The sequence below is a fragment of the Calliphora vicina genome, chromosome 1 (assembly GCF_958450345.1).
Source record: "Calliphora vicina chromosome 1, idCalVici1.1, whole genome shotgun sequence".
In the NCBI taxonomy this organism is placed as follows: Eukaryota; Metazoa; Arthropoda; class Insecta; order Diptera; family Calliphoridae; genus Calliphora; species Calliphora vicina.
The window spans coordinates 160,724,268-160,750,696 of NC_088780.1; the positions used below are offsets into that span (position 1 = coordinate 160,724,268).

The 26,429-nt window shown below is 30.3% G+C and overlaps 1 protein-coding gene across 2 annotated transcripts in view; it reads left to right on the forward strand.

The window, feature by feature from the left end:
* Window positions 1-26,429, forward strand: part of side (sidestep) — a 343,838-nt gene that overhangs the window by 146,579 nt on the left and 170,830 nt on the right. For both annotated transcript variants that reach the window (XM_065516427.1, XM_065516428.1), the window contains exons 2-4: window positions 4,967-5,099; window positions 18,550-18,764; window positions 21,868-21,984. In XM_065516427.1, coding sequence (XP_065372499.1) covers window positions 4,967-5,099; window positions 18,550-18,764; window positions 21,868-21,984 — 465 coding nt within the window. The remainder of the gene's footprint in view (window positions 1-4,966; window positions 5,100-18,549; window positions 18,765-21,867; window positions 21,985-26,429) is intronic.

Here is a 26,429-nt window from a genome sequence, read left to right on the forward strand (position 1 = left end):
TATAAAAATAGTTTTTCACTAAAAATCTTTTCAGCTATATTTTTCACATACAATTGTTTCAGCAGCATTTTGTTAATTAAACTATTTGTTTCAGCAACAATTTTTCAATGAAATTATTTCTTAAAACATATTTCGCAAAAATAGTTTCATATACTTGACTTACATAATTTGTTCCTTGATTTATCTAGTATATTTATCTTATAGTTTCATAATCATTCTATTTGTTCACAAACTAAAAAAAATTTCAAATTTATCTGTAGTTTAAGAATAATACTTGTCATGGAAACTTTTAGAAAATAATGAACCTGAAAAATTTAAATATTATTATGAACATACGTACACATAATTTCAAAGATTTTTTTTGTAAAACATTAATCACCGCTTATCAGCTATAGAAACAAAAACTACATCCAGAATATGATAATGATATAGAACAAAAAAATTAGAAATCATCATTAAACAGTCAACTTTGTCAACGAAATCATTAGCAGCCAGTCATGCAGACCATCATTGATGAAAAATTTATGTCAAACTTATGTTTTCCTAATGCCAGCTTTTACTATTATTAAAATTATCAATAGAATGATTAATTAATTAAAATATAAAACTAAAAATAAGTTATGCAGCATTTCCATTAAAACAAACGGCGGAAAATGATGATTGATAATCGCTTTAAATGAAATGTAAAGCAAAAAAACTAATAAATCAGTAATTAATAAATTTCCAGGGAAAACTTACTTTAATCAGCACTGCTTATATTAATTAAAATTTAAATTATACATAATTAAATAATAACAATAATAAGTTTCATTGGTGATAATTTATGAATTACAAATTTAAATCTTTAAAGGCACTTTAATGTAGAATTTTTAACTAAGTTTATGTAAGCTTTCAAAGCCTTTAATTTCTACTGCAAAAATAATGCTACAAAAAAAACTAAACGACAAAAAAACCCGGTTAAATCCTTAAAACAAATAAAAACAAATTGCATACTTTTAGGTGCAAGCAAGAAAAACATGCCAACTAACCAACCAACAACAACAAATACACAAAAACTGTTACATGTTATTTAGAGAGTAAAACTGAATGCAAACAAAAACAAATACACCTACTCCAACAACGGCAATTCCACACAACTGCCATATGTTTTGCTTATAATCGTGAGAAAGGAAGAGAGAGCTAGGGTTATAAATGGAGTATTTGAGTGAGTGGGAGACAGACAAGCGATGAAAGTAAACGACAATTGCAACACATTTGTAAGGATTAGGTGTGAATAACTTTTATGACTTGGATTTTATATACTTTTTTTATATTTTTATTTTGCCTTTTTTCCACTCCACTCCAACACTTAAATTTAAACTCTCAGTACTCTAGTAGACAAATTATTTGTCTATTTATCATTTGCCAAAAAGGATTTTCAGTTTTACCAACATCTTCACTACCTCTTGCTGCCCTCACGTTCATGTTCTCCTTGTGTATTGTTGAGTTAATGGTTGTTTTAAAACTGTAGTTTTATTTGTGGGATTTAAGTCTCTTAATTTATTAACTAATGGTCGAAGACACGTTTGGCATAATAAAATAAGGAATTTTGCAAAATGGTGGAGAGTGTGCATTAGAATCCAAACGAGTGTTGCTTGCTGTTTCAGTAGTTGCAAAATTAATAAGGTGTGAAAGTAGAGTATGGGAACATACATAAGTTTTATTTTAAATATATTGGAAATGTTTAGTAAAGTACAACTTTATAATGGCAGAAAAGTGTCAAACTATTATAAGGTTGGTTAAGTTCTAGTCCCAGTTCAGTTCTAGTTCAGTTCTAATTCAGTTCTAGTTCAGTTCTAGTTCAGTTCTAGTTCAGTTCTAATTCAGTTCTAGTTCAGTTCTAGTTCAGTTCTAGTTCAGTTCTAGTTCAGTTCTAGTTCAGTTCTAGTTCAGTTCTAGTTCAGTTCTAGTTCAGTTCTAGTTCAGTTCTAGTTCAGTTCTAGTTCAGTTCTAGTTCAGTTCTAGTTCAGTTCTAGTTCAGTTCTAGTTCAGTTCTAGTTCAGTTCTAGTTCAGTTCTAGTTCAGTTCTAGTTCAGTTCTAGTTCAGTTCTAGTTCAGTTCTAGTTCAGTTCTAGTTCAGTTCTAGTTCAGTTCTAGTTCAGTTCTAGTTCAGTTCTAGTTCAGTTCTAGTTCAGTTCTAGTTCAGTTCTAGTTCAGTTCTAGTTCAGTTCTAGTTCAGTTCTAGTTCAGTTCTAGTTCAGTTCTAGTTCAGTTCTAGTTCAGTTCTAGTTCAGTTCTAGTTCAGTTCTAGTTCAGTTCTAGTTCAGTTCTAGTTCTAGTTCAGTTCTAGTTCAGTTCTAGTTCAGTTCTAGTTCAGTTCTAGTTCAGTTCTAGTTCAGTTCTAGTTCAGTTCTAGTTCAGTTCTAGTTCAGTTCTAGTTCAGTTCTAGTTCAGTTCTAGTTCAGTTCTAGTTCAGTTCTAGTTCAGTTCTAGTTCAGTTCTAGTTCAGTTCTAGTTCAGTTCTAGTTCAGTTCTAGTTCAGTTCTAGTTCAGTTCTAGTTCAGTTCTAGTTCAGTTCTAGTTCAGTTCTAGTTCAGTTCTAGTTCAGTTCTAGTTCAGTTCTAGTTCAGTTCTAGTTCAGTTCTAGTTCAGTTCTAGTTCAGTTCTAGTTCAGTTCTCTATCGTTTTCAGTTCAGTTCTAGTTCAGTTCTCTATCATTTTCAGTTTTATTTAGCATACAATTTCATGTATATTAACATTCATATAATTACTTTCCACTGCTTTAGAGTTACCAAAATAATGTATCACATTTCTAAAAAATAACTATTTTTATTTTCTGTTCAAAACATAGAAATATTTGTTTTGAATTGTTTTCGCTACCAGAATGTTACAAAAACTAAGAAAATAACAACAAAATACAAAATAAGCAACTGACTGTTGCTTCATTAGTGTAATGAAGAAATAACAACAAATAGTGTCAGGATTTATACAGAACAGTTAGATGAGAAAGCAACACAATATTTTTGAAAAGTACTATAGTACACATAAATAGAGTTACAACCTTTTAAAATGGAAAATAGAAAAACAGCATACTCTTTGGTTATGGCAAGGACATGTTTAATTTAAAGCTAAATGCTTACATTTGCAATGGTGGCTGTGCAGTTGTTTAGTTGATGTTTTATTTTTTTAGAGAAAATGCATTTAAACCAAAACTCAATTAGCAAATTAAATAAAGCTTTATCCAACGTTCTCAGCTTGGCAGATGCAAATGTTTAGAACAATTTATATTTCATTTGTTAATTTTTTTTTTCGTATTTTCTATTTAATTTTTAGTGGCAAAAGACAGTTGTTGAGATTTTTGATATTTATAGTTATATGGAATTTTTGCCTGCTCTTTTTGTGTTTGATGTTAGTAGAAAGATATTTAAGGCGATTTGTAGTTTTATTTTTTAAATTTAAGTGCAAGAGATTAATTTAAAATGTTTGAAAATGTAGGTGTAATATATATTTACAAACCTTCTGTCTGATTCTCGATGTCAACAAATAAGTAAGACGATAGGCTAGCTTACTACCTAGCATATGTCTATATTAAATTGTAAAATTAAATTAAGATGGTAGTTGTTTCCCTAAGCATTATTAAAATGTAGTAAAAACAGACATAATTCTTGAAACAAAATAGAAACGGAAGAAATTTTCAACATCCGATTGATAAAAACAGCTCTAGGATACCAAAACAAGGACGAGGAGAAAGGAAGTATAGCATAAAAACCAACAACAAGTATCTAGAAAAATGTATAAATTTTAAATTTTGGAAATTATGTTAAAGAACACAACGAATATTATAATCACTACTAATAAATTATAAATACTATGTTATTCCAAAACAAAAGTGTAAAGACTAATATTTAGCAAAAAATGACCAAAAAATCTGATTGAAATATTTATTAAAAGTAAGTGTTTCTTTTAAAGAATTTAAGATTAAAAAAATTTTAAAAATTTAAGAAAATGCGGTATTTTTTAAGTAACCATAAATACGTTCTTTATATATGTACGTATGAATATCATATTATGTTTCGTTGGGTGTATATACATGTATGTTTGTATATTTATAACGACCGGCAACGGAAGTCATGGAAAAAGCGCAACAGTCAGTTTATGTTTTCTTAGGGAAAAACATATAAAATTATTACAAGTACGTATATTGTGTACGTAGATAGAAAGAAAGAAAATAAATTATAAGAAAAACAACAATAAAGGAAATTGTGTTGCTTTCAAATCAAACAAATAAACAAGCAGACATATTTATAATCATACAATCTTACTTACTCCCTCATACATACATCCAGCTGTACTTTACAACATCCTCAGCATCACACTGCTTTTTTTGTTGAAGCATAAACACTCAAATACCAAACAGGCAACCATTGAAGCCATAATGTCCTTTTTTATTATTATTTTGTTATTTTATTTTTTTTAATTTTGCAGAGAAAAATAAAAACCAATAAGAAAGACTGAGAAATTAAAAAGGAAACCATAGAAAAGTACATCATAAACATTGCACAAACGTTTGTTACTATGGGATTCTTTTTCATATTAAATTGAATTGAATTTAAGACCTTTAACGTGACTTTTAACAGCAAGTGCAGAGAGAGGTGTGTGTGTGTGTGACTGTGTGAGTTGCATTATTAAGTGGCGGAAGGATGGTATATGATTTTATTGTATGCCTCAATATAATCAGTTCGTTTCCCCAGCATACTGTGTCTCTTTTATACTCATGCTTTTTATTTTTTAAATCAATAATGAAATCAAACTAATATCCTTGATTTCATATTATTTTTTCTCTCCCTCCCTCTCTCTCTCTCTCTGTTTCTCTTGTGCTGTGTTCATTTATATTACAAGTTTGAGCATTTATTAACATTTCATTTTCGTATTTATTCTTGATTTTATTTTTAATGTATTTTTCCCATATTTTTTCTTTATTTTACAGTTCCTGCACGTCTGGTGTGGGCAGCAGTGGGCAGAAGTGTGGATTTACCTTGCGATCTTACGCCACCCTCACCGCAGGATTCCGTAAAACTACTGCTATGGTTCAAAGATACAACAGGAATTCCACTCTACAGGTAAATATGTGTATTAAATATTATTATATCATTCATATACAATTTACTGACCGTACAGTTGGGCATGCATTTTTATGGAAGAAGTCATTTTAAATGGAATGAACAAAACATTTTTAAGGAAAGGAAAGTGCAAACTTAAATTTTTGTAAGGTTCCAGGAAACATTTTTTTTTAACATATATAATTAAGATTTCAATCTGTTGTATATAGTTTCCGGACATTTAATTAAAGCTGTAACAAAGTTTTCAGCTAAATGGCGGGGATATGAGAGAAATACCTATTTGTAGTTTTCTGTTCATCTGAAATCTCTAAGATCTACCTAGAAAATCAAACTTCAACAAAAAACTTTCATCGGAAATTTCACGAAAAATTTATAATTTCTCTATTTTTGAAAGTCTAAGGTCTCGTTCTCCGTCGTGCAAAAACCAAATGCTGAAAATTTGATCAAAATTGTATAACGTTTAGAGCATAGAATAAAACACACTCAGCCTCAAAAGTGAGAAAACACTCGCGAATTTTTTAATTTTTTTAAGATCATGAAAATCATTATAGCCCGACTTAAATCTTTTTTTTCACAACCGAATCTATTATTCAACTCAATCTCTCACAAACCGAAACATTAAAATTTGAATCGACGAATAAATTTAAGATTTTCATTATCAAAAAAAAAATCAAATATTTTTTGGTGTTTACTCACTGTATATATATAGAAGTGTTACTTATATAAAAAACCTAAGTCTGGAAACAACAAATGTAAATCAATGTATTTTGTTGTTGTGTCAGCCATTAAATTTGGGAGAGAGTAAATATTTTTAATATATTTTACTCTCAGTTGCGCCTCTAGTTCAAAACTATGATTTAGAGCATATAAATGAAACCAGATGATTAATAACTGTATGATGAATCAGCTGGTTTCAGTAATATGGCAATAGAAAACAGACAAAAGAAAATGTGAAAATTTTGTAGTTTGGAAAGAGAGGAAACAAAGCGTCATATGCGGGAAGTTTTGCTTTATTTCTTTAATTTGCTAAATAAGTGCCGCTTGCTTATGGTGAATGTGTTCCATTGGGTCTTATTTTCGAGAGATTGTTTGTGCGGCTCGTAAGTGGTGGTTTTGACATGTAAGACAAAGATCGCCCAGGCCAGCCAAAAAAGTTTTAAGACCAAGAATTTGTTGCCAAACTCAACAAGATTTTGCAGAATCAATGAGAGCTACTCATTCAGCACACAAATCGTTTGCAAGCAGTAGGATTGAAACAAAGACAGCGAAATGGGGTACCATACGAATTAAAAAAATTATTTTTGTATCATTATATGGCACATAGATCCATTATGATAACCCGAGGCACAAGATATCGTATTTTGAACATATAAAATCAAAAAAACTTCATCTTAAAAAATTAGATTTTCCCCCCGTTCAGGTCCATAGGTAGCAAACCGTTCAAAATTCAAGGAAAAAGTCAACTACAAAAATGTACCTAAGATCTCAATAAACAATTTTCTACAACATACATATGAACTTCCTAGGAATTATTCTTAACACCGTTTAGGTAGGTCAATATAAGTTAGTAAGGAAAAACTAAAGACCCCTTTCACACTAGGCAATTTAGTTGCGCAAGCCCAACAACAAAACAGCATTTAAAATTTTATTCTCCTTAACCCGACATTTCCTCTGTCATCTACAAACACAAGAGACTTGCGCAACTAAATTGCTTAGCGTGAAAGGGGTCAAAGGAATTAAGTGTTTTGGGCCATAAACTATTAAATTATTATAAACTAAAGCATACTTTTAGGCAGCTTTAAAAAATTTATTTCGTTGTCCGTATATGGTTATATTTCCATGAATCAAAAAATTACACACAGTGAACCCAGAGACAGCGGAACGTTTGGAATCCATATGTTGCCAGAAAGATGAGAAAAGATCATAGCTAACAGTGGGAAATATTTTGAATACATTTTTGTTTTACAAATGCTTCAAAATAAAAGTTAAAAATTTTAAAAAAATTAAAATTTTTAAGTTATTTACCCAATACTAATTGTCTATGTATAGAACTTAGTATCCGAATAAGTATATCCAAAAAAATTTCCAAAAATCGGGGTTGTCGTGTCGTTTTTATCATGTCTCTACCATTAATTGATAATTTTTTTCAAATTTTCAATACACAAATATCCGAACGTATATATGATTAATAGCGTATCCCAAATTTTTTTTCGGGCTCAAGCCTCAAACTGTGTCCTCAAAAGTAATGAAAATCGTGGATCTTGACAAAGTTATGAATAAAACTCAAAAAAGGCCGATAAACCCGATTTTTGAGCACCCATGAAAATAAGAAATTTTTTTGGGACACACTGAATATATGAATTCGTCATATATGGGAGACCTTCATAAACTGATTTAAACCCACATACTGCTATAGAGACATCATAATTAAATTTAATTTAAAAAATATTTATTAAATTTTTTTAAAAAAAAATAATGTATTTCACCAAAAATGGTTTATATCTTCAAAAATATTTGCAAATTTCGTTTATACTAACCTAGGAAGGGTTTATAGTATTCGTTTGTAACGAATATACTTTTCTATCTCATACTTAATTCCCTTTTTTTCATTTAACATGTCTTTTGGGGGCAACAGTTTATTGTTAATGCTTTCATAATCGTAAATGTAATAAATTTCAAAAGGAAATTGATTTTTCACTTGCTCAACTCAGCTGAGCTCAACTCAACTAGACTCTGGTCTTTGTGTTAGCAGAATTTTATAAAATTTTTTACAAAATGAAAAAAATAAAAAAAAAAAAAAAAGTTAAGGAAAATCATGTAGTTGAATGCAACAAACAAGCTACTAAATATAAAATATATTTTTTACAACAACCCAACATAATCAAACCAAGCAGCAACAATAACAACAACTGCAGCACCACCACTAACATCGACATACATTTAACGCCAAAGTATAAAACGTTGTAAAATGTACAAGTGTCCTTTAGTTAAACTCTTGCTGCACAAATGCACACACTCCTACAAAAGAAAGAATTTTTAGTTTTGCAAGGTTTGCTAACTGCAACAAGGCTAAAATGTGAGTATATATAAGGACGTAAATGTAGTTGGTTGGTGCTTGTGTTATGTTTAGTAGTTTCGGTTGTAAACTATATTTACGTGGTTTTTAACGTCCACTTAAGAATCCTTATTCGTCTGCCTTATACAGCTGCAGTGTAAGCATAAGGGAGGTGGGTTAGTGAAGGAGCATTAACATTGGAAACCATCAAACATAAATAAAGTTAAAGTTTTCCTAACTGCTTTTGTATTGTGTTGACTGGTTTTCCCTTACATTTAGACGGTTGTTGTATGTAGTATAGAGTGTGTTTGTGTTCACATTTACCTCATGTTGTTCTATGCAGCTTGAGTCCTTTTTAAATTTTCATCGTTTATATTTTTGTTGTTGTTGTACGTTGTTTTGTGTTTTCGTTTGCAACATCAAATTTTCGTTCATGTTGACAATTTGTTTAGTGGGTTCTTGTTTGGATTTTACTTTATGGTTCATTCAAGATTTTTTCTCTCTTATTACTGCCTGGTTAGTTTAGTTTAGTTTATTTTTCCTCTTACAACATTGGCGCCTGTGTGTGTGATGGCAGTGGTTCCTGTGTTTAGCTGTATTGTTTTCCTCCTTTTTTGTCCTCGCTCTCTCTCTCTCACATTTTTTGAATTTATTACTTTTTGTGGCTTAAAGCAATCATTTTGGCCATAATAATTAAAGAGGGCTTTAGAGTAATAGAAAGGATTATGCCGCAGGGCATTGAAAACAAAAAGAAAAACGACTAAAAAAAACCTCACAAAAACACATTCGCTGTAATGGTGGTTTAGAAAATGTTTACTTTTACAAAAGAAAACAAAATAAAGGATTTTTTGGACAAATTGTTATACAGTTTGCTGCTGGTTTGTTTCCATTTTTTTGTTGTAATAACCATGCTAAAATTTGGGTAATATATATCATTAATGGCCTTGAGTAGTGTAAACTAATTTAATTGTAATGAGAAAATGTTTAATTTAAATTAAAGCAAAAGCGGTTGTACTTGAACTAATTTTGTGTTGGGGAAATACGTGTTGAAATTGAAAATATTTAAGGTAAAGTGGAGGGCGACAAATTATTAACACAAACATTGGCAGGAAAAGTAAATAAAAAATGAATAGTGTTTTAAATGTAATTAAAGGAATTTGAAGTTGGGGTGTAGAAAACTTCACGATATGAACTGCAAGAAAAACAATTAAAGTTAGTGCTAAATACAAATACGAAATTAATAAGATTCAAGATTTATCTAAAGATTTATTTGAATCTAGCTGCAACTCCGCAATCGGCTTACTCACTGTGGCGAGACACAAAAAGTCTTAAAAGACCTGCGAAACTCAAGTGCTGACTGGACAAGAAATGATACTGAAAAAAAAAGAATCTGTTTCAGCATCATTGTACCCCATTCTAGAGTAGCTGTACTCCTACGTTTTGAGATTGGAGATATTGAAAAGGCTAAAATGCATTTAAAGTCCAAGAAAGCATCTGATATTGACAAAATCAGTAAAAAAAAGTCGTTTATGCTCTAGTGAGGTCGAAACATTTTAAAAAGTTGACGGTATGATTTTGGTCGATCGGAGATTGAAATTGTGAGAGATTGTGGAAGCCATAGGCATCTCAAAATTCACAGTGGTTTCTGTTTTGAATGATTACTTTGGCATAAGAAACATTTCCGCAAGATGTCTGCCTCGTTTGACTTCCCTAGAGTGCACAAAAGGCTGCAGTTTCCACGGAAAACATTCATGAATTATGCTATGAAATTCTATCTCTTTCGCCCTATTCTCCGGATTTTTTCCCGAGTTAGGCGGTATGAGATATGACTCCAATGATGAAATCATCTCACCATTCAACGTCTGCTTGCAAAATTCATGTTTATCCGCATTTCAATCGCTTCAAACTTCTACTTATAAACCATGCTGTTGACAAATCTGCTAAAATTCATTTGAAACATTTTTACAAGGCCTGCAATTCCATTTAAATTTAATTTCTGAATTATGGGATACAAAAAAGTTCCAAAACTCGGTTTTCGCCCTGTTTATCCCGTTAAAATTTCAGAAAGTACAACAGACCTATTTTTTGCATAAATTCAGATTAAGTTGGATTTTTTGCCCTATTTTTGCCCCCTTAAAATTCGTATTTCCAAAAATCCCTTCCTAGTGGATCTACACATCATGTGAGGAACCGACATACAAAATTTCAAGCCATAAATATTTTCAAAAGTTCAAAATTGGGAAAAATTTTTATATGGGAAAATTCGAAAATCACGAATGGACCTAATTCAGTGTTTTAGGTGTCTAAAACTACATTCACAAAATTGTCTTTCTAATGAAACCGGATTGAAGCACATCGGATGGATGGTTTCAGAGTCTATAACGGCCACAGGTAGAATAGTTTTTGTGTTTTATATATATAGACAGATTAAAAGGATGGGGTTTATTTAAAGGGAATAAACCACCGTTTTTAAAAGGTAAAAATGTAACATTATATGTGGGGGATTTCATGTCAAGCGAACTAATTTTGAAATCGATGTCTTCCGATCAGGATGATTTGCACCAAGGTTAGTCCTATTAAATAGTAATTCAGATACAATTTTGCAACAAGATCGGTAGAGAACTCTTTGAGTTAGAGGGGATCAAAATTTGACATTTTGGCCAAACATGTGTCTTTTCTCAACAATGTATTGTTCTTAGCAAAGTGTGACCCAAATAGTTTAAATAGCTATTTGTTCAATCTTTCAAAAAACAAAAAATTTTTTTTTTTTTTTTTTTGAAATCTTAAATTTTTTGTAACTCAAAACATAAAATTTTATTACTTTTTTGCAAAATCAAAAACTTTGTGAACTTCTTTTTCAAAATGGACCCTTTTTTATTTTTTATTTTTGTTCAAAAGAAAGCTTAGATTTTTTCTTTGAAGACCTTTTTGGTCGTTTAGTGGGATATCTAACTCAAGATAAACTATTTTTGACATTGTTTTGCAAAATCAAAATTTTTTTCAAAATGGGCACTTTTTTAAATGATTTTTTGCTCAAAAGAAAGCTTAGCTGCATTCCTTTAAGAGGTTTTTGGTGGCTTAGTGGGATGCGAGTGGGAACAAAATAAATGTTTTGTAACTCAAATGTTTTTCACTTGACATGAAATATCTCGTTTAGTGGTCTTTCCAATGAAGCAGCCAATAAATAAGTATGCATTTTGGGAAACTAATTTTTAACCTGGATTTTTTATAAAAATCTAAATAATCATGGATACAAGCCTAAGTAATTATCTAGATATGGTAGTATATAGTCATGATGTTAAACATTAATTTAATTCACAATATGAATTTTCAGTATGAATGTAACACTCAGACATATTTTTTCGTAGATTTCTAAATTTTGCGATTTCAAAAGTACTTCATTTGAAATTATTTCAATTAAAAACAATTTCATTTATTTCAGAACCATTACATTTGAAATAAAGATTACACTCTGCTACAAAATAACACTTTTTGTCAGAACTTGAAAAGCGACCTAAAGGGGGTTGTAAGTCTAGGTGAGGATATACCTCTAAGATTTTTATACCGATTTCAAAATCTGAAACAGTTATGGATAGACAAAGAATTAGGCTTTCACAAAATTAATGCATAAAATGTATATTATAAAAAATTGTTTAAGTTTTTATAAAAAGTTTGGCTTTATTTTTATTTTTTTTCGTCATTTTTCAAATTCAACAATGGTTATTTTAATTTTTTCTATGGAAACCTATTTTTATTTGCACAATGTTTTGAAGACAATTTTATGTAGACAAAAATGAGATATTACTTGTTAAAATCGGCTTATATTTCTAAAAGTTATTAAACTTTTTCGAAAAGAGAATTCAAATTCAAAATTTTACAAATATTTTTTTTATAGTTTTTTGTTTTCTTGTTTATACATATGCGCTGAGGGAGAAAATACTAAAAAAAAGTGTTAATGAAAAGTTGAATAACTTTTACAATTTTCATTCGATTTATAAATTTGCTTATAAATTTGTATAAGCTTTCATATCAAAATAAGCAACGAAAAGCGAATAAATCAAAAAAGTAGATATTTTTTCTTTTAGTTATTCTTAACATAAACAATACTTATGGCTTAAAACTGTATCAAAATATGCACGTCATTTTAAAGCGTAACTGGTTTTCTTTCCAAACCCGTTAAAGAATTTAAAGTCGGACAAAAACAGACTGACTTACAGGTCGATAAGTTGACAAGCATCACTGAAAACGTTTTTTTTTAGAATAACTTCTGAATTTGAGGGTGTTTCTGAAATGTTAAGACACAATTTGTAATGTACTCAGCAAGACCTATAACCCACGCTGGGTCGTTTTGCAAGTTTTTTCCCATCGTAGCACCGTGTTATTTATACCAAATTTTTTTAAAACACTCCCCTTTTAGCTAGCCTCAATTTAATTCATTCCACCTTTTAATAATGAACAAAAACAAAAATTGGAAATTTTAATTACAAATACTGAAAATTTTAATTAAACTTTACAAAGAAATTAACATTATTGTCGCTTAATTGTATTAAAATAATGACAGGAAATTGTTATTTTTTCCAATTCTTACAAGTTTCGGATTTGCCTGTTTTCTATGAATTTCTAAAATTTCAAATTATTTTCAAATTAAAGTGCAAAATACAATACAAAACCCATTACATGAACTTGTTTGTACCTGTGAAACACCTTAAGCACTTCCTATTTAAAATGTACATCTTATTATTGTCATTATTATATTGTATATTTTTGTTATTATTATTATTATTATAATTTTCTGTGAAAATATTTTTCTTTTCCTTTAGTGGTATTCTGTACCACTATATCACATTTTTAACTGTAAAACGAGTGTTGTTAGGTATAAGTGTGTTTGTCTGTCTATTTAATGTCTGTGACCTGAGAGAAACACTTCCATACATACATACACTCAGTTATTTTGTATACAGAGAAGAGTAAGAAAAAAAAAGGGAGTGTCATCATTATAATCCACTTTGTTGTAAATATGGTGGTTTACCGTTAAAATGTCTACTTATACATTCTAAACCTTCATGTTGGGAGTTAGTTTCCTTCCGTTTAAAAAGCTGTTGCTTTGTCGTTTGTGTTGTTGTACTGTTGCGTTTTCCCACATTGTATATGAAGTTTGTTGTACAACAACAAACTGCTTTACTAACATTGCTTGCCTTGCCTTGCTGGGCTGATATAAACTGTTGCAAATTGCCACTTGACGTGTAAATCCTCAATTGTTTCGTAGAATAAAATCTCAGTTTTAGTGTTTAGTTTACGTTTTGTTTTGTTTTTTTTTTATATTTCTCTCGCATTTTTTTCTCTATTATTATTTCTTCTTAGTCAAGTTTTCTAGTTTTTACTCTGCATCTAATATGATGACCCATTTTGTGACTAGAAAGCAACATAGGAAATATTAAGTATGCAATAGAGCAACAGAGATGGTTATCTAAATCAGAAAACGTCAATTATAGTTATTGCAGAATTTATGGTGAAACCTCAGAACACTTTAGTAATATCAGTTATACAAAGACAGTGTAATTTAGTTTAAAAATGCTCCAAGATTATGATTAGATTTGCGTTGGTTACAAGTAATTCTGAATTTAATGTTTAAATTTTGAAAATAACTTTAAACCGTTTCTTTTTTTAAATGCTTCATTTATTTGAATTGTTATTAAGCTTATAAATAAATCTATTTCAAATTGCATCTATTAGTGTTTTGTCCTGTTATAATTGCATGCACTAAGTTGTGCATGATGTTCGTGTTAGTTTTTCACATTTTCTGACATTGTTCATTTTCAATTGAAAACAATTTTTAGTGTGTTTTAATATTTCAGAAACTACAGCAGATATTATAAATTAATTAGTACAGTCCTAAAGTACACCATACGTTTCTTTTAAATAGCAAATATTTCAGTTTTTGGTTTGCAGGACCTAAATGTTATCCGTTAAAATAGTCATCAGGCTTGAAATATTCTATCGGAGCCTATTAGGATATTGTACATAGTCTTTGTTTAAGAACTTCCTGTTATTTATGATTTATTTGCATAGATATGCGACTTAAGAAAATCTCACAAGAAAAACGAGTAATGCGGTCAAATCACACGATCTCGGTGGCCAGTTCATATAACCTTCATGTCGTTCTCAAAGAAATGTGGGCCAATGGCGCAGCACAAAATCCACACCAAACAGTGATTTTTTCGGAATGCGTTGGATGCTCTAGGTTCTCGTGAGCATTTGTATCGTCTCAAATTCGACAATTTGTTTGTTGAAGTAACCTCAGCTCATCACTGAAGATGAGTTTTTGATGAAAATTAGGGTCACGAACACAAGTTGGCGATGATGAACGCAATATTCATCCATGGTGATTTGGTAAAACAAACTGAATCGGCAGATGTAGCTTCAACAAAATGGCCCTTATGAACAGTCAAAGGTAGGAAGTCCCTATTTGTTTTTTGTTTCTTCTTGGACAAGCACTCAGGACATCACCCTAACTCATCCAAAGCAAGGAAAGAGGGAGTAGTGTTTGTGGAAATTCAATTTAATTTTTCCTACAATGGAAAGCACACTTCAGCGGGAAGTTTGGTCCACATACGAACGGTAGCATAAAGAACGAATTTTCCCTGTAGAGTGTTGTGCGGTCCACTGACCAATCGACCACAAATATAATTGTTCTTGATGAAAAACGTGTATTCTGCGGCTATAAGGAACAAGTTCCATAATTTCATCAGAACACAATCCATTGTACTACCGATACAACAGTGAAATGCAGCCAACATTGCGAGGGCGCTCCAGCGAATCAATAGATTTGTAGACCTTACTGTCACCCACCCATAAATGTGTATTCTCATGCCCAGAACATCAAAAGTGTCGGATTCCACAATATTTACACCAGATGAAGCGACATGGTCTGTCGTTCGTTTATGTGCCAACATGCAACACTGTGTCTTGCGATCGTTGAAAGTGACCCTATTCGCACGACCTCATTCAGAGATTGTCAGATGGTCCCGATTAAGGGAATCATTGCCCCAATCTCCGACAAGCTTGGTCTGTAACTGAATGAATATGCATTTCAAATGTTGCTGTCATTTGCAAAAGAAAAGACAGGGTTGAAGTTTGAAGTAGAAGGTCATTTAGAAAAATAAGAAATAGAGTAGGAGAAAGAACGGAGCTCCTGCAATTATCTTGAACTCGTTTGATGAAATTCCATCTACAACAACTCGTATAGTGTGATCTCTGATAATGCTTTATATGAATCTAGAAAACTTAACACCGACACCGTACAGTATAAATTTATTCAAAATAATGATCATAGTTAGCTATGACCTTTTCACATCTTTCTGACAACATATGGATTCCGAGCCAAAAGAACTATTCATCTCTTGAGGCCAGGAATGAATCAAGCCAATTTGGGATACTCTCATCCAAAGTGAAGCGCTTCCCAAAGAGAGCATTCTGCATCCATAGAAACAAATAGCAGTCGGACATGGTACGATCTGGACTATAAAGCGGGTAATTCAAAACTTCCCAATCACTTCATTTTAAATAGTATTTAACTTGTATTGAAAAATGTGGCCGAGTATTGTATTGATGGAATATTACAATTTCCTGTCTGGCCGAATATTCGAGACGTCTTTGGCCCATGATCGCTTCAAACGATCGCAGCTCAGTACAGATTCTCTGGTCAGAATTCTGATGCTCATATAGATATGACTCTTTTGGTCCCACCAAATACAGAGAATTACCTTAGCGCCATGGATATTTGGCTTTGGTGTCGAATCGGCTGTTTGGCCGGGCTTAACATACGATATCTTACGCTTCGGGTTATCGTAATGGCTCCATTTTTAATCGCAAGTAATGATTTGGTGCAAAAATTACTTTCTTTTATAGTTTTCAAACAGCATTTACGACATTCGAAATCGTTTTTCAAGTCTCTCGCATTCAATTCATATGGTACCCAATTTCCCTGCTTTTGAAGCTGCTTGACTAGCTCCCAATGATTTTGCAAGCTTATATTTAGTTTGACAACAATCTTCTTGAAATAGTGCCACCAATTCTTGGTCTTCAAACTTTGTTGACTGTCCTGGGCGATCTTTGTCTTCCGTGTCATAGTTACCACTATTGAACAGAACAAACCATCTCTCGCACATTGAAACCCATAGAAATTTCTACAATAATCAACAATAACCCTTTAATTAAAAACTTAGCTTTCCCTAAAACGTTATAGCATGTGCTAAAGTCGCTCTCGTCTTTTTTTTTCAAAAAATTTATGCTATTATTACTCTTTTTTATTATTGTTTTTTAAATACAAATTATACCTTGAAGTACATACATAAAAAATGATTTTCATAAATATTTTATATGGCATATTATATTTTTTTCATTTTTCAAAAGTGCCAACTTGAGTTTAGTGCAGCAACAAATGCTCCATGTTGCATGTTGTTAAGTTTAGACGTTGCTCTGGCCATCATACAATTCATTAAAAATGTGAAAATGTAAAAAAAACTTTAATTACCGGCTATTAGGATTTAAAGTCATTATTTATATATTCACTTGATTTGAAGTGAAAACAAACTAGATTAAAAAAAAATGTTAAAAAAACTATGAAATAAAATACAATTAATATTAAAAAATACATAAAGGAAACAACAAAAAAATGGAAATAAAAAACAAGTGTAGAATTATTTTTTTGTATTAAATTATGGCATGGCAAATTGTATGCAAATAAAGGTGGGCAAAGTATTTATTTTAAAACACTGCAAAGGTAGTAAAAGTAGTTATTTAGCAAGGGAAAGTATTTATATAGCAAAAACCATGTTTTCACAATGAAATATAATATAAATGAAACCATATAACTATAACATGCTTTTATAAAAATTAAGCAAAAAAGCTGAAAATATAAAATTTGTTTTATTTGATAGAATTCACAAGTTTTAAATTTTAAATTACAATTTTGTGTTATTTTTTTTAAGAAAAAGTTCTAAGGTCTTCTAGAATATTATTAATGTTATACTTTCTTTTTCTTTCTTGTCCTGTTTAAAAACTTTTAATTTCCTCAAAGTTGAAAATTGCCACTTTTGGAAATTTCAAGCAAAATAAAAATGCTAATAACGCCATTTAATTTAAACGTAATTGGGGCTTTCGAAAAATAAACTACAACCCTTTTAAAATGGTTGGTATACATTTTGTTTTATTTTAGGGGAGCGGTTTGCTACAGTAGTTTTCTGTAAGTAAAAGAAATAAAGTCATATTTAGTCAAGAGTAGGACAATTTTGTAGGCCGCAAAACTTGAGCCACAGTAGGGGCAGAAAATTAACATATATTTCTATAAAGGACATAAATACATCAACTTAAAATCTTGCAGGGTATTTTAGCGAATTTTGACATTAAATTACATATGTGTGGAAAACTACACACCAGGGTATGCAACGAGATTTTTGAAATATTTTCTTGTCAAAAACAAGGTTTGATGAAAATAATGGGATTTCTGTACTGAATTTATTGATAAGGTAGGAATTGACACAAAGTTTCATGAGCAATTTTATATTTATCATATTAATGAACCTAAATAAAGATTATGAAGTAAATATTCCTTTTGTTTAACATTTTTATTATTCACTGTAGTTCAAAAATATGCCAAACTACATTTATTTAACTGAAATATGTTTCACTGAAGTGGTTGGTCATTTTTAAGGCAACATTTTTTTTTCAAATTTTTTTTCGCTCAACTATTTTTGGATGGGATAATAACAAACTACAAGAAAACACGACATAAACATTAATTTGCACTGAAAAAAAAGAAGCAATGAAAAAAGCAACAAATTAAAATTAAAAACGTTCATCAAATAGCAGCAACAATACACCACAATACAAACAACTGCAACAAAATAAGAGGGCAGCAGCAGTAGGAGCAACCAAAACAAATTGCAGTAATTTATTGTATGCACGCATATGAAAATATAGCAGAGAACTGAAGTAAAAACTATATACAAATATATGTATATGTTTCAACATCAGTGGCCGGCATAAAGAGGACGTGTTATGTACTTTCTTGTAATCTGACCAGTTATTTATTGTGATTTTTTAGCCTGATTGATAATCTTTATGAACCTCATTGTATTGTTTACAGATATTTATATACCGATCATGTTCGTAACCTGATGGCTTTGAATGCCGAACATTGAAATTTAGTCTAACGTGTATATTTGTATATACATATAAATATATGTATGTACTTAAAACTGGTGTTATAATAGCTTTAGATTGGCAACAACAAAAACAATTTCCTAATTTAGCCTGGATTTATTATCAAACTTGTTTTATAATTAAAATTTTTTAAATATTTCCTTTAACTTTTTATTTCTGTTCTTTTTACAGTTTGGATTCACGTGGAGGAAATGTCAAATTAGCGCCACACTCTGCCATAGCTAGCGATTTGGGTCAACGTTTGTTCTTTTCGATTGGCGATAATCCCAAGGATTCACGTCTACAAATACGAGATGTCAAACCAACCGATGGTGGTGTTTACCGCTGTAGAGTAGATTTTTTTAATTTTCCAACCCGTAATTATAGGATAAATTTAACTTTAGTCGGTAAGTTTTTTTTTGTTTTGGTTATTAAGCTAAAATTAAATATTTAAACAAAAGCATAAAAGTAGTCACATATGAGCAAAAACACTTTTCTTTTAAAATCTATGAAGTCAATACTAGTTGTTTATTATTTCTTAAGTGTTTCTGGTTATGACAAAATAGCAAATAATTTTGTATCAATGGCGCTACTACTTGCAGAGTAAAAAAATAGTATAGTTTTACATGTTTGTCACAACTATTTCAAAATTTTCACAAGTTTTTTAACAATATTATGGTCAGTGTTATTATGTATACGATTGCGGTAACCATAATGTGTCAATTGTTTTATCAAAATGGCTGTTCTTTTCGGACAAAGTTCTGCGCCCTTCGCCCATTTCTGTGTGAATGGGTACATCAACGAACAAAATTATAGTATTTGAGACGATACCAATCCACATGAGATCAAAGAGCGGACAATGCACTTCGAAAAATTCATTGTTTTGTAGCGGTGAGAACCAAATTATTTTGGCCTGAATTGAATGATATGGACTTGTGGTTACTACGTGCTACACAGTTCATGCCAATGTGGACATTCTGCAGGAGCGATATGAGGGCATGGTCATCTCACATGTAGATGATGTAAGTTGGCCACCGAAATCGTGCGTTTTGACTACGTTAGACTTTTGCATGTGGGGTTTTTTTAAGTCGCTGGTCTATATGAATAAACCTCAAAACACATCGTCCCTCAATGCCATTAAAACCCATGATTTATTCCCAAAGTATTTTCCAAGCCCCAAAGGAAATGGGACCCTATGGGAAATATTGTAAAAAATACCATTTTTGGGATTTTCGCCCCAATTTTTAGGAATTGTCAAAAGATCCCTTTGATCTTTTGTCAAGTTTTTTACACTTTATTATTTGGAATGGTAAGTTTAAAAAAAGTTGAAAATTTCATTGAGTTTTGCTAATAAATAATGATTTTATTACATATTTTTGGCCTGAAATATTGGTGATCTCAAATCGAGCTGGTTTTCTCGAAAAAACGCTTTTTTACAAAGTTTTTAAGGATTTTAGATTTTTGGGCTTTTTATATGAAAAATCAATTTTTGGGTAGAAATATGAGTGATCACAGATCGAGATGCTTTTCTCGATAAAACGCTTATTTACACAATTATTAATGATTTTAGTTTTTTGAGTTTTTCATATGAGTAAATAGATTTTTGGTAAGTGATATAAGTGAGGATCGAGCTCCTTTTCTCGATTAAACGCTTATTTACAAAGTTATTTAGGATTTTAGATTTTTCAGTTTCATTTTGATTTTTCAAATTTAAAATAAATTTTTGGCCATAAATATTGGTGATCTCAAATCGAGCAGCTTTTCTCGATAGAACGCTTAATGACTTTGTAATTATTAAGGATTTCAGATTTTTGAGTTTTTTCAAATAAAATATCGATTTTTGGTCAGAAATATAAGTGATCACAGATCGAGTTACTTTTCTCGATGAAAGTTATTAAGTATTTACAAAGTTATTAAGGATTTTAAATCTTTCAGTTTTTTCATATGAAAAATCAATTTTTGTTGAGAAATATTGGTGATCTCAGATCGATCTGCTTTTCTTGATTTAACGCTCGAGCTGCTTTTCTCGATTAAATGCTTATTTACAAAGTTATTAAGGATTTCAGATTTTTGAGTTTTTTCAAATAAAAAATCGATTTTTGGTCAGAAATATAAGTGATCACAGATCGAGTTGCTTTTCTCGATGAAAGTTATTATTTACAAAGTTATTAAGGATTTTAAATCTTTCAGTTTTTTCATATGAAAAATCAATTTTTGGTGAGAAATATTGGTGATCTCAGATCGATCTGCTTTTCTTGATTAAACGCTTATTTACAACCCTATCGCGAATCAATATTTTATATGAAATATGTTCCCTTTTCCCATTTTTCGTTCATCAACTTTGTTCACGTGAAAAATTCCCCTTGTTGTGAAATTTTTAGATGGAATTTTGTAAACAATAAACAGCTGTAACGAACAAAATTAACTATTGTGAATGAAAAGTTCATGGGAATATCACGATAGCAATTTTCCCTTCGAGAGAAATGGATATTTCATTGTGACAAAATTTCACATGTTATTGCCGATAGGGGTGATTTATTGAGTTTCTAAAACTAAAACCAGCTGTTTAGAAATGACAGATTTATTTCCAAAAAATTTTGATTCTGCCCCACTATGGACTGTAAGATATATTCTATATAACAATAGACGAAAGTTACCAGACATTGAGAAAATTTATATGAATTGTATTAATTTGGCTAAATTTTCTTGGCACATAAAACACTCTTTACGTGTATGATTAAAAATGTCATAAATATCCTTATCAAGGGAAAATTGTCTTTGTTTGCTTAGTTTATTTCCAGCGTAAACATAAGAAAATTACAAGAATACACTTTTTAACACGTTTTTTTAGTTTCTTTTTCTACTTAATGTTGCTCTAATGCAAACACCATGAACTTAAGCTAAAACCAACAACAAAAAACTAGCACAAATGAAAAAGAAAAGTTATGGTTTTTTTTAAATAAAAACAAACTAAGTTTTCACCTACATTTTCCTATTTGGACAAAATCAAACTTTTTCTTATTATCTTAAAAGTTCTTGTTGTGGCAAGTTTGTTTTTCATTGTTGGTCTAGTGTTGTAGCAAGATAAAGAAGGAATGGCGTGTTTAAAAGTACGTGAAAAGAGTGAATTTGTGATTACGCACATGACAAAAAAAAGAAAACAAGCTTAAAACAAGAAAACAAAAAAAGAGCAAACAATACTGCCACACACGCACTCAAAACAGTCAGACACGCACATTAACTTTACAAAATTTGTCCTTGCTTAACACTCACATCTACTTATGAATGAGTATGTATTCTTCTAAAATCATGTTTGTTTTTATTTGTTTACTTTTGTTTATAACTCAAGGATACACTTTTTATATCCTGTTTGTTATTGGAAGAATATTTGTTATTTATTTTCATTTTTTTTTTTGTAATTTCATGCTTAAAGTTATTAAATATTGTTAGATATTAATATGAGTATATAAACAATTTATTATATTCTTTTGTTGTTGTTTATTTTTATAGTTCCTCCCGAAGAGCCTCGTATATTTGATGCTCAAGGCAAAGAAATTAACCAGACACAGACTGCCGGCCCATTTCGTGAAGGCTATGAACTGTTTTTATGCTGTCAAGTTAAAGGCGGTAAGTTTCATGTATTATTGTTGTTGTTTTATTATTTCTTTTTTTTAATTATTTTTGTTTTTATGTTGGTTTTTTATGGTGAAACTAAAGACCGAGTGTTGTGTAGTTGTCATTATTAAGTGTAATAATATGCAAGATTAATGAACTACAAAATACGGTCGTAAATGTTTGATTTTATTTACTAAACAGTTGTTGTAATGATTTTTATAGAGCCAAGTAGCCAGTTTAAATTAGTTTTGATAGCATTTGGCAAATATTAATTGACAGACTGTTAACTTTAATTATTGCAGTTTTGTTCGGAACGGACATCGCAATATCGACTTCACTATTCCGAATATATATTCTCTATATTCTCAAATGAAAACTGTTTCAATTACAAATTTCAGTTTACACATAATTTAAATTAACCTTCATCTTACCAAGGTTAGTCCTATTAAGGGCCATTATTACAACTTGCCGTTATAGTTAAAGGTAACTTTAAGCAATTAAAAAAGGTACCCTTAAAGGTAACTTTAACTATATCAGCAAGTTGTACATAAATTTTTAAACAAGATCGTTCAAGAACTCTCTGAGTTAGAGGGGGTTTGACATTTTGGCCAAACAGGTGTTTTTTTCTCATCCATGTTACTTATTACCTATTACCAAATAGTTTAGATGTAAAAAAATATATAAAAATGTTTGGATTTTTTGTAAAAATCAAACATTTCTTTGACTTTTTTTTCAAAATGTGCCCTTTTTCAAAAAATTAAGCTTAGGTCATTTCCTTGAAGAGCTTTTTAGTCGCTTAATAAGATGTGAGTTTAATATCTATCAAGTTTTATCTCATAAAACTTACGTGAGCTGTTTTCCACTACGTATTTTTGGCTATCAACATAATTTGTAATGTAGCAAAATGATTTGTCGTCAATAACATATTTATTTTTATATTTTGTATCTGTTCAACTCAAATTCAACCTTCAGCCAATCATTTGGGTTACAAAATACATAAAAATTACACATGTGTGGAAAACCACACATCAGGGTATTCTCTGTTAAAAGTGTCAAATTTTTACCCCCTCTATCCCAAAGAGTTCTTGACCGATCTGTGTCTGAATTATTATCTAATAGGACTAACCTTGGTGCAAATTTCATCCCGTTCGGAAGACATCGATTTCGAAAGTTGGTTCACTTGACATCCCCCATATATATTTTTAAGTGATGCTCATCAAATTCTCTGGCGCATTAATTTTACACAGAAAACTCATTAATTGATTCGAATTTTGGTATCAATATATTTAAAAAGTAAGAGTGAATATCCTGATGTGTGGTTTTCCACACATGATTAATTTTTATGTATTTTGTAAGCCAAATGTTTGGCTGAAGGTTGAATTTGATAAAAATAAATATGTTATTGATGGCAAATCATGTTGCCTACATACAAAAAGATGTTAGAAAATAACACACGTAAGTTTTATGAGCGTGAGATGAAGGTTAAAAAAAATTAAAATTCCTTATCTTAAAGTACATAGAGTTATGTATGGAATATAACATTGGGCAAATGTTCTCCACGACTTTGAGGCACATTATACGGCACTCTTTTGTTAAAATTATCCACGATCATTTTGCATAAATATGTCTGACAAATATCCCCATAAAAAGAAATTGAATGCTGTTAAATCAGAAAATCCATGGGGTCACGGATATGTCTCATGCAGTAATTGAGTTGTTTCAGGGGCTATATTGCATGTGAAAAAATTAAGAATTCTGTTGTCATATTGCAATATCTGGAACGAGTAATAATAACTGCTTGCCCGGCCTCATTTTCCAGGCCAGGCATGTCAAACAGTAATACGTTTGGTGTGAGGAAATTGTTTAACAACATTCCCTATTCTTGGAAAAATGTTGAGAGTTTCCAGGTGTCAACATGTCACTAACGCCATATTATTTAATTTAGCAAGGCTACAATTTTTAATCCCTGCTATAAAATATGAAGCGTGTTTATACCCTACGGAATATGAGAACGTAATTGCCTTTAAACTACAATTTCTTCTCGAATCAATATATTTATTTATTTTATCTTCCGGGAAATATTTTTTTCCTTTAAAACAAATACAACTATGTTACTTTCAAGCCAATTAGATGTTTCACTGAATAGTCGATTTTGAATCTGCAACAATATCTATAAAGCCAGTCTTTTTCGTTGTAAGTTGCAATTAAAACAAAATATTTACTGTGTCATGATTTTCATTTCAACTTTTAAAATTCCATGTAAATAAACATTACTGCTATAAACAAAATTCCATTGAAAATTTTATTATTTTTATTTTTAATAAATCCATTTGACCAAGTCAAAACCACATGATAATGCAGCGCGACATAAATTTCTCTGGAAAAATATTGCGGTGGCAACTTTAATACCTTCGTTTTGTAACCGAAATGAAAAATATATTTAAGCGTAAAATTGTTGTCATCAACAACAACAATATCAGGCGAAAAAAAGCAAATAAATAAACGAAAATACTTGTAACGATAATAACCAACAAGACGAGAAAACGTACATATGAACGAACAAGCATCATCAATTTTTGCGTAGATATTTTCCAAAAGGATATCTCACAAAATAACGCATAAAGGACCAAAAAAAAATACACAATTTACACTTTCATACATACATATTCATATAAGCTCATATGTGTGAAGGACAATATGTGTGTTCCAGCAAATATATATATACAGAAAAGTGTTCACACATGTAGAGTCATATATGTTACGTGAATAAATAAGATTGATGTGTGCTGTTAGTATGAGTAGAGTAGAGTATGTAAGTGGGCATGTTTGTATCTGTGTGTATAAAGTACACATGTATGAATAAATATACCAAACAGCCACATACATTTACATTTACACTTACATGATGTAATGATGTGAAAGGGTTATTTGTATTTCATTCTACATATTAGTGTGTAAGTGAATGGGTGGGTGGCTGCGTGTGAGTATTCTGTTTACTGCCAAGTACGCGTAAACTATTAAAACACATGTTCTTTGACTGCTAACGTTGCTTCTGAGTAATGGTTGCAAATATACACATACTTTCAGTGCCACAAACAAAATATAATGAATATTCTATGTACATTAGGGTAGGGTGGCCCTTATTCTTTAGGTAAACAAAATTTAAATTTTTTTTCCAGTTGTTTTTTCGAAATTGTTTTTTAAATTTTTTTTTTAAATTTTATAATTTTTTTTTTAATTTAAAAAAAATTTTTTTTTTAGTTTTTAAATTTTTTTTATTTTTTTATTTTAATATTAAATTTATTTTAATATTAAATTTAGTGAAAAAAAATTTTGGTGAAAAAAAAAATTCGGGTTAAAAAATATTTTTTCCGATTTTGACCCATTGTAGGTCCAACATACTATGGTCTTATATACGTCGTTGCACAGGTCTTTGAATATCTCTCATTAGATATCCATATTGTCTATAATAATGATTTAGTTATCCAGATATGGGTCAAAAATCGAGGTTCTCCTGGTTTTTTCCTTATATCTCAGCCATTTTTGGACCGATTTTCTCGATTTTAAATAGCAACCGACAGACGGACATGGCTATATCGACTCCGCTATCTTTAACGATTCAGAATATATATACTTTGTGGGGTCGCAAATGAAAAATGTAGAAATTACAAACGTAATGACAAACTTATATATACCCTTGCCACTCATGGTGAAGGGTATAAAAAACATAAAAATTCATGCGTAATTGGCGTATTTCGAGGAAATTTTGGTACCATATTTGTGAAAATTATTTCTCAGAAAAACATTTTTTGCAAATCGTCGGAAATATTATTCATTTACACAAGTCAACAGCAAAAAAAGGCTTGACTAACCACTATATAGATTTGATGCATCAGTACTACCTAAATACAAAAATGGTAAAATTTTTCAATTATGTATATGGTTATATTTTTTTTAAAAAAATGTTTAAGTAAAATTATAAATTTTGTTAGACATTTCTCCACATAATTAATTATGACTCAAAATGGGTTAGTCCGATGTTATTAAAATAAACTTATGAAAGTTGAGATTTACATAGCCTTTAATACTTTTATATATTGCGTTTTAATCGGCTTAGTAGTTTCGGAGTTATAATAACAAATTAAAGCAAAAAATATATTTTTTACGTGAAAATCGAAAATGGCAGAAATTGTTCAGGTTTATTGCTTTATCGCAAAGCCACATATAATAGCAACAAAATGAGATATCGATCATAAAAATCGATTGATTATTTTCGCATTTATTCATAATTACTTTTGTTTATTAGTCACTGAGACAGTGACGAATGCACATGCTAAGCGGGAGTATTGCTATTTTTAAATTTTGTTCATGATTACTGAAAGAAATATTTGGAATGTTTAACATAATTCGAACTTTAAAATGTTAACCAAAAATTGACATCTCTTCTCGCTAAACTT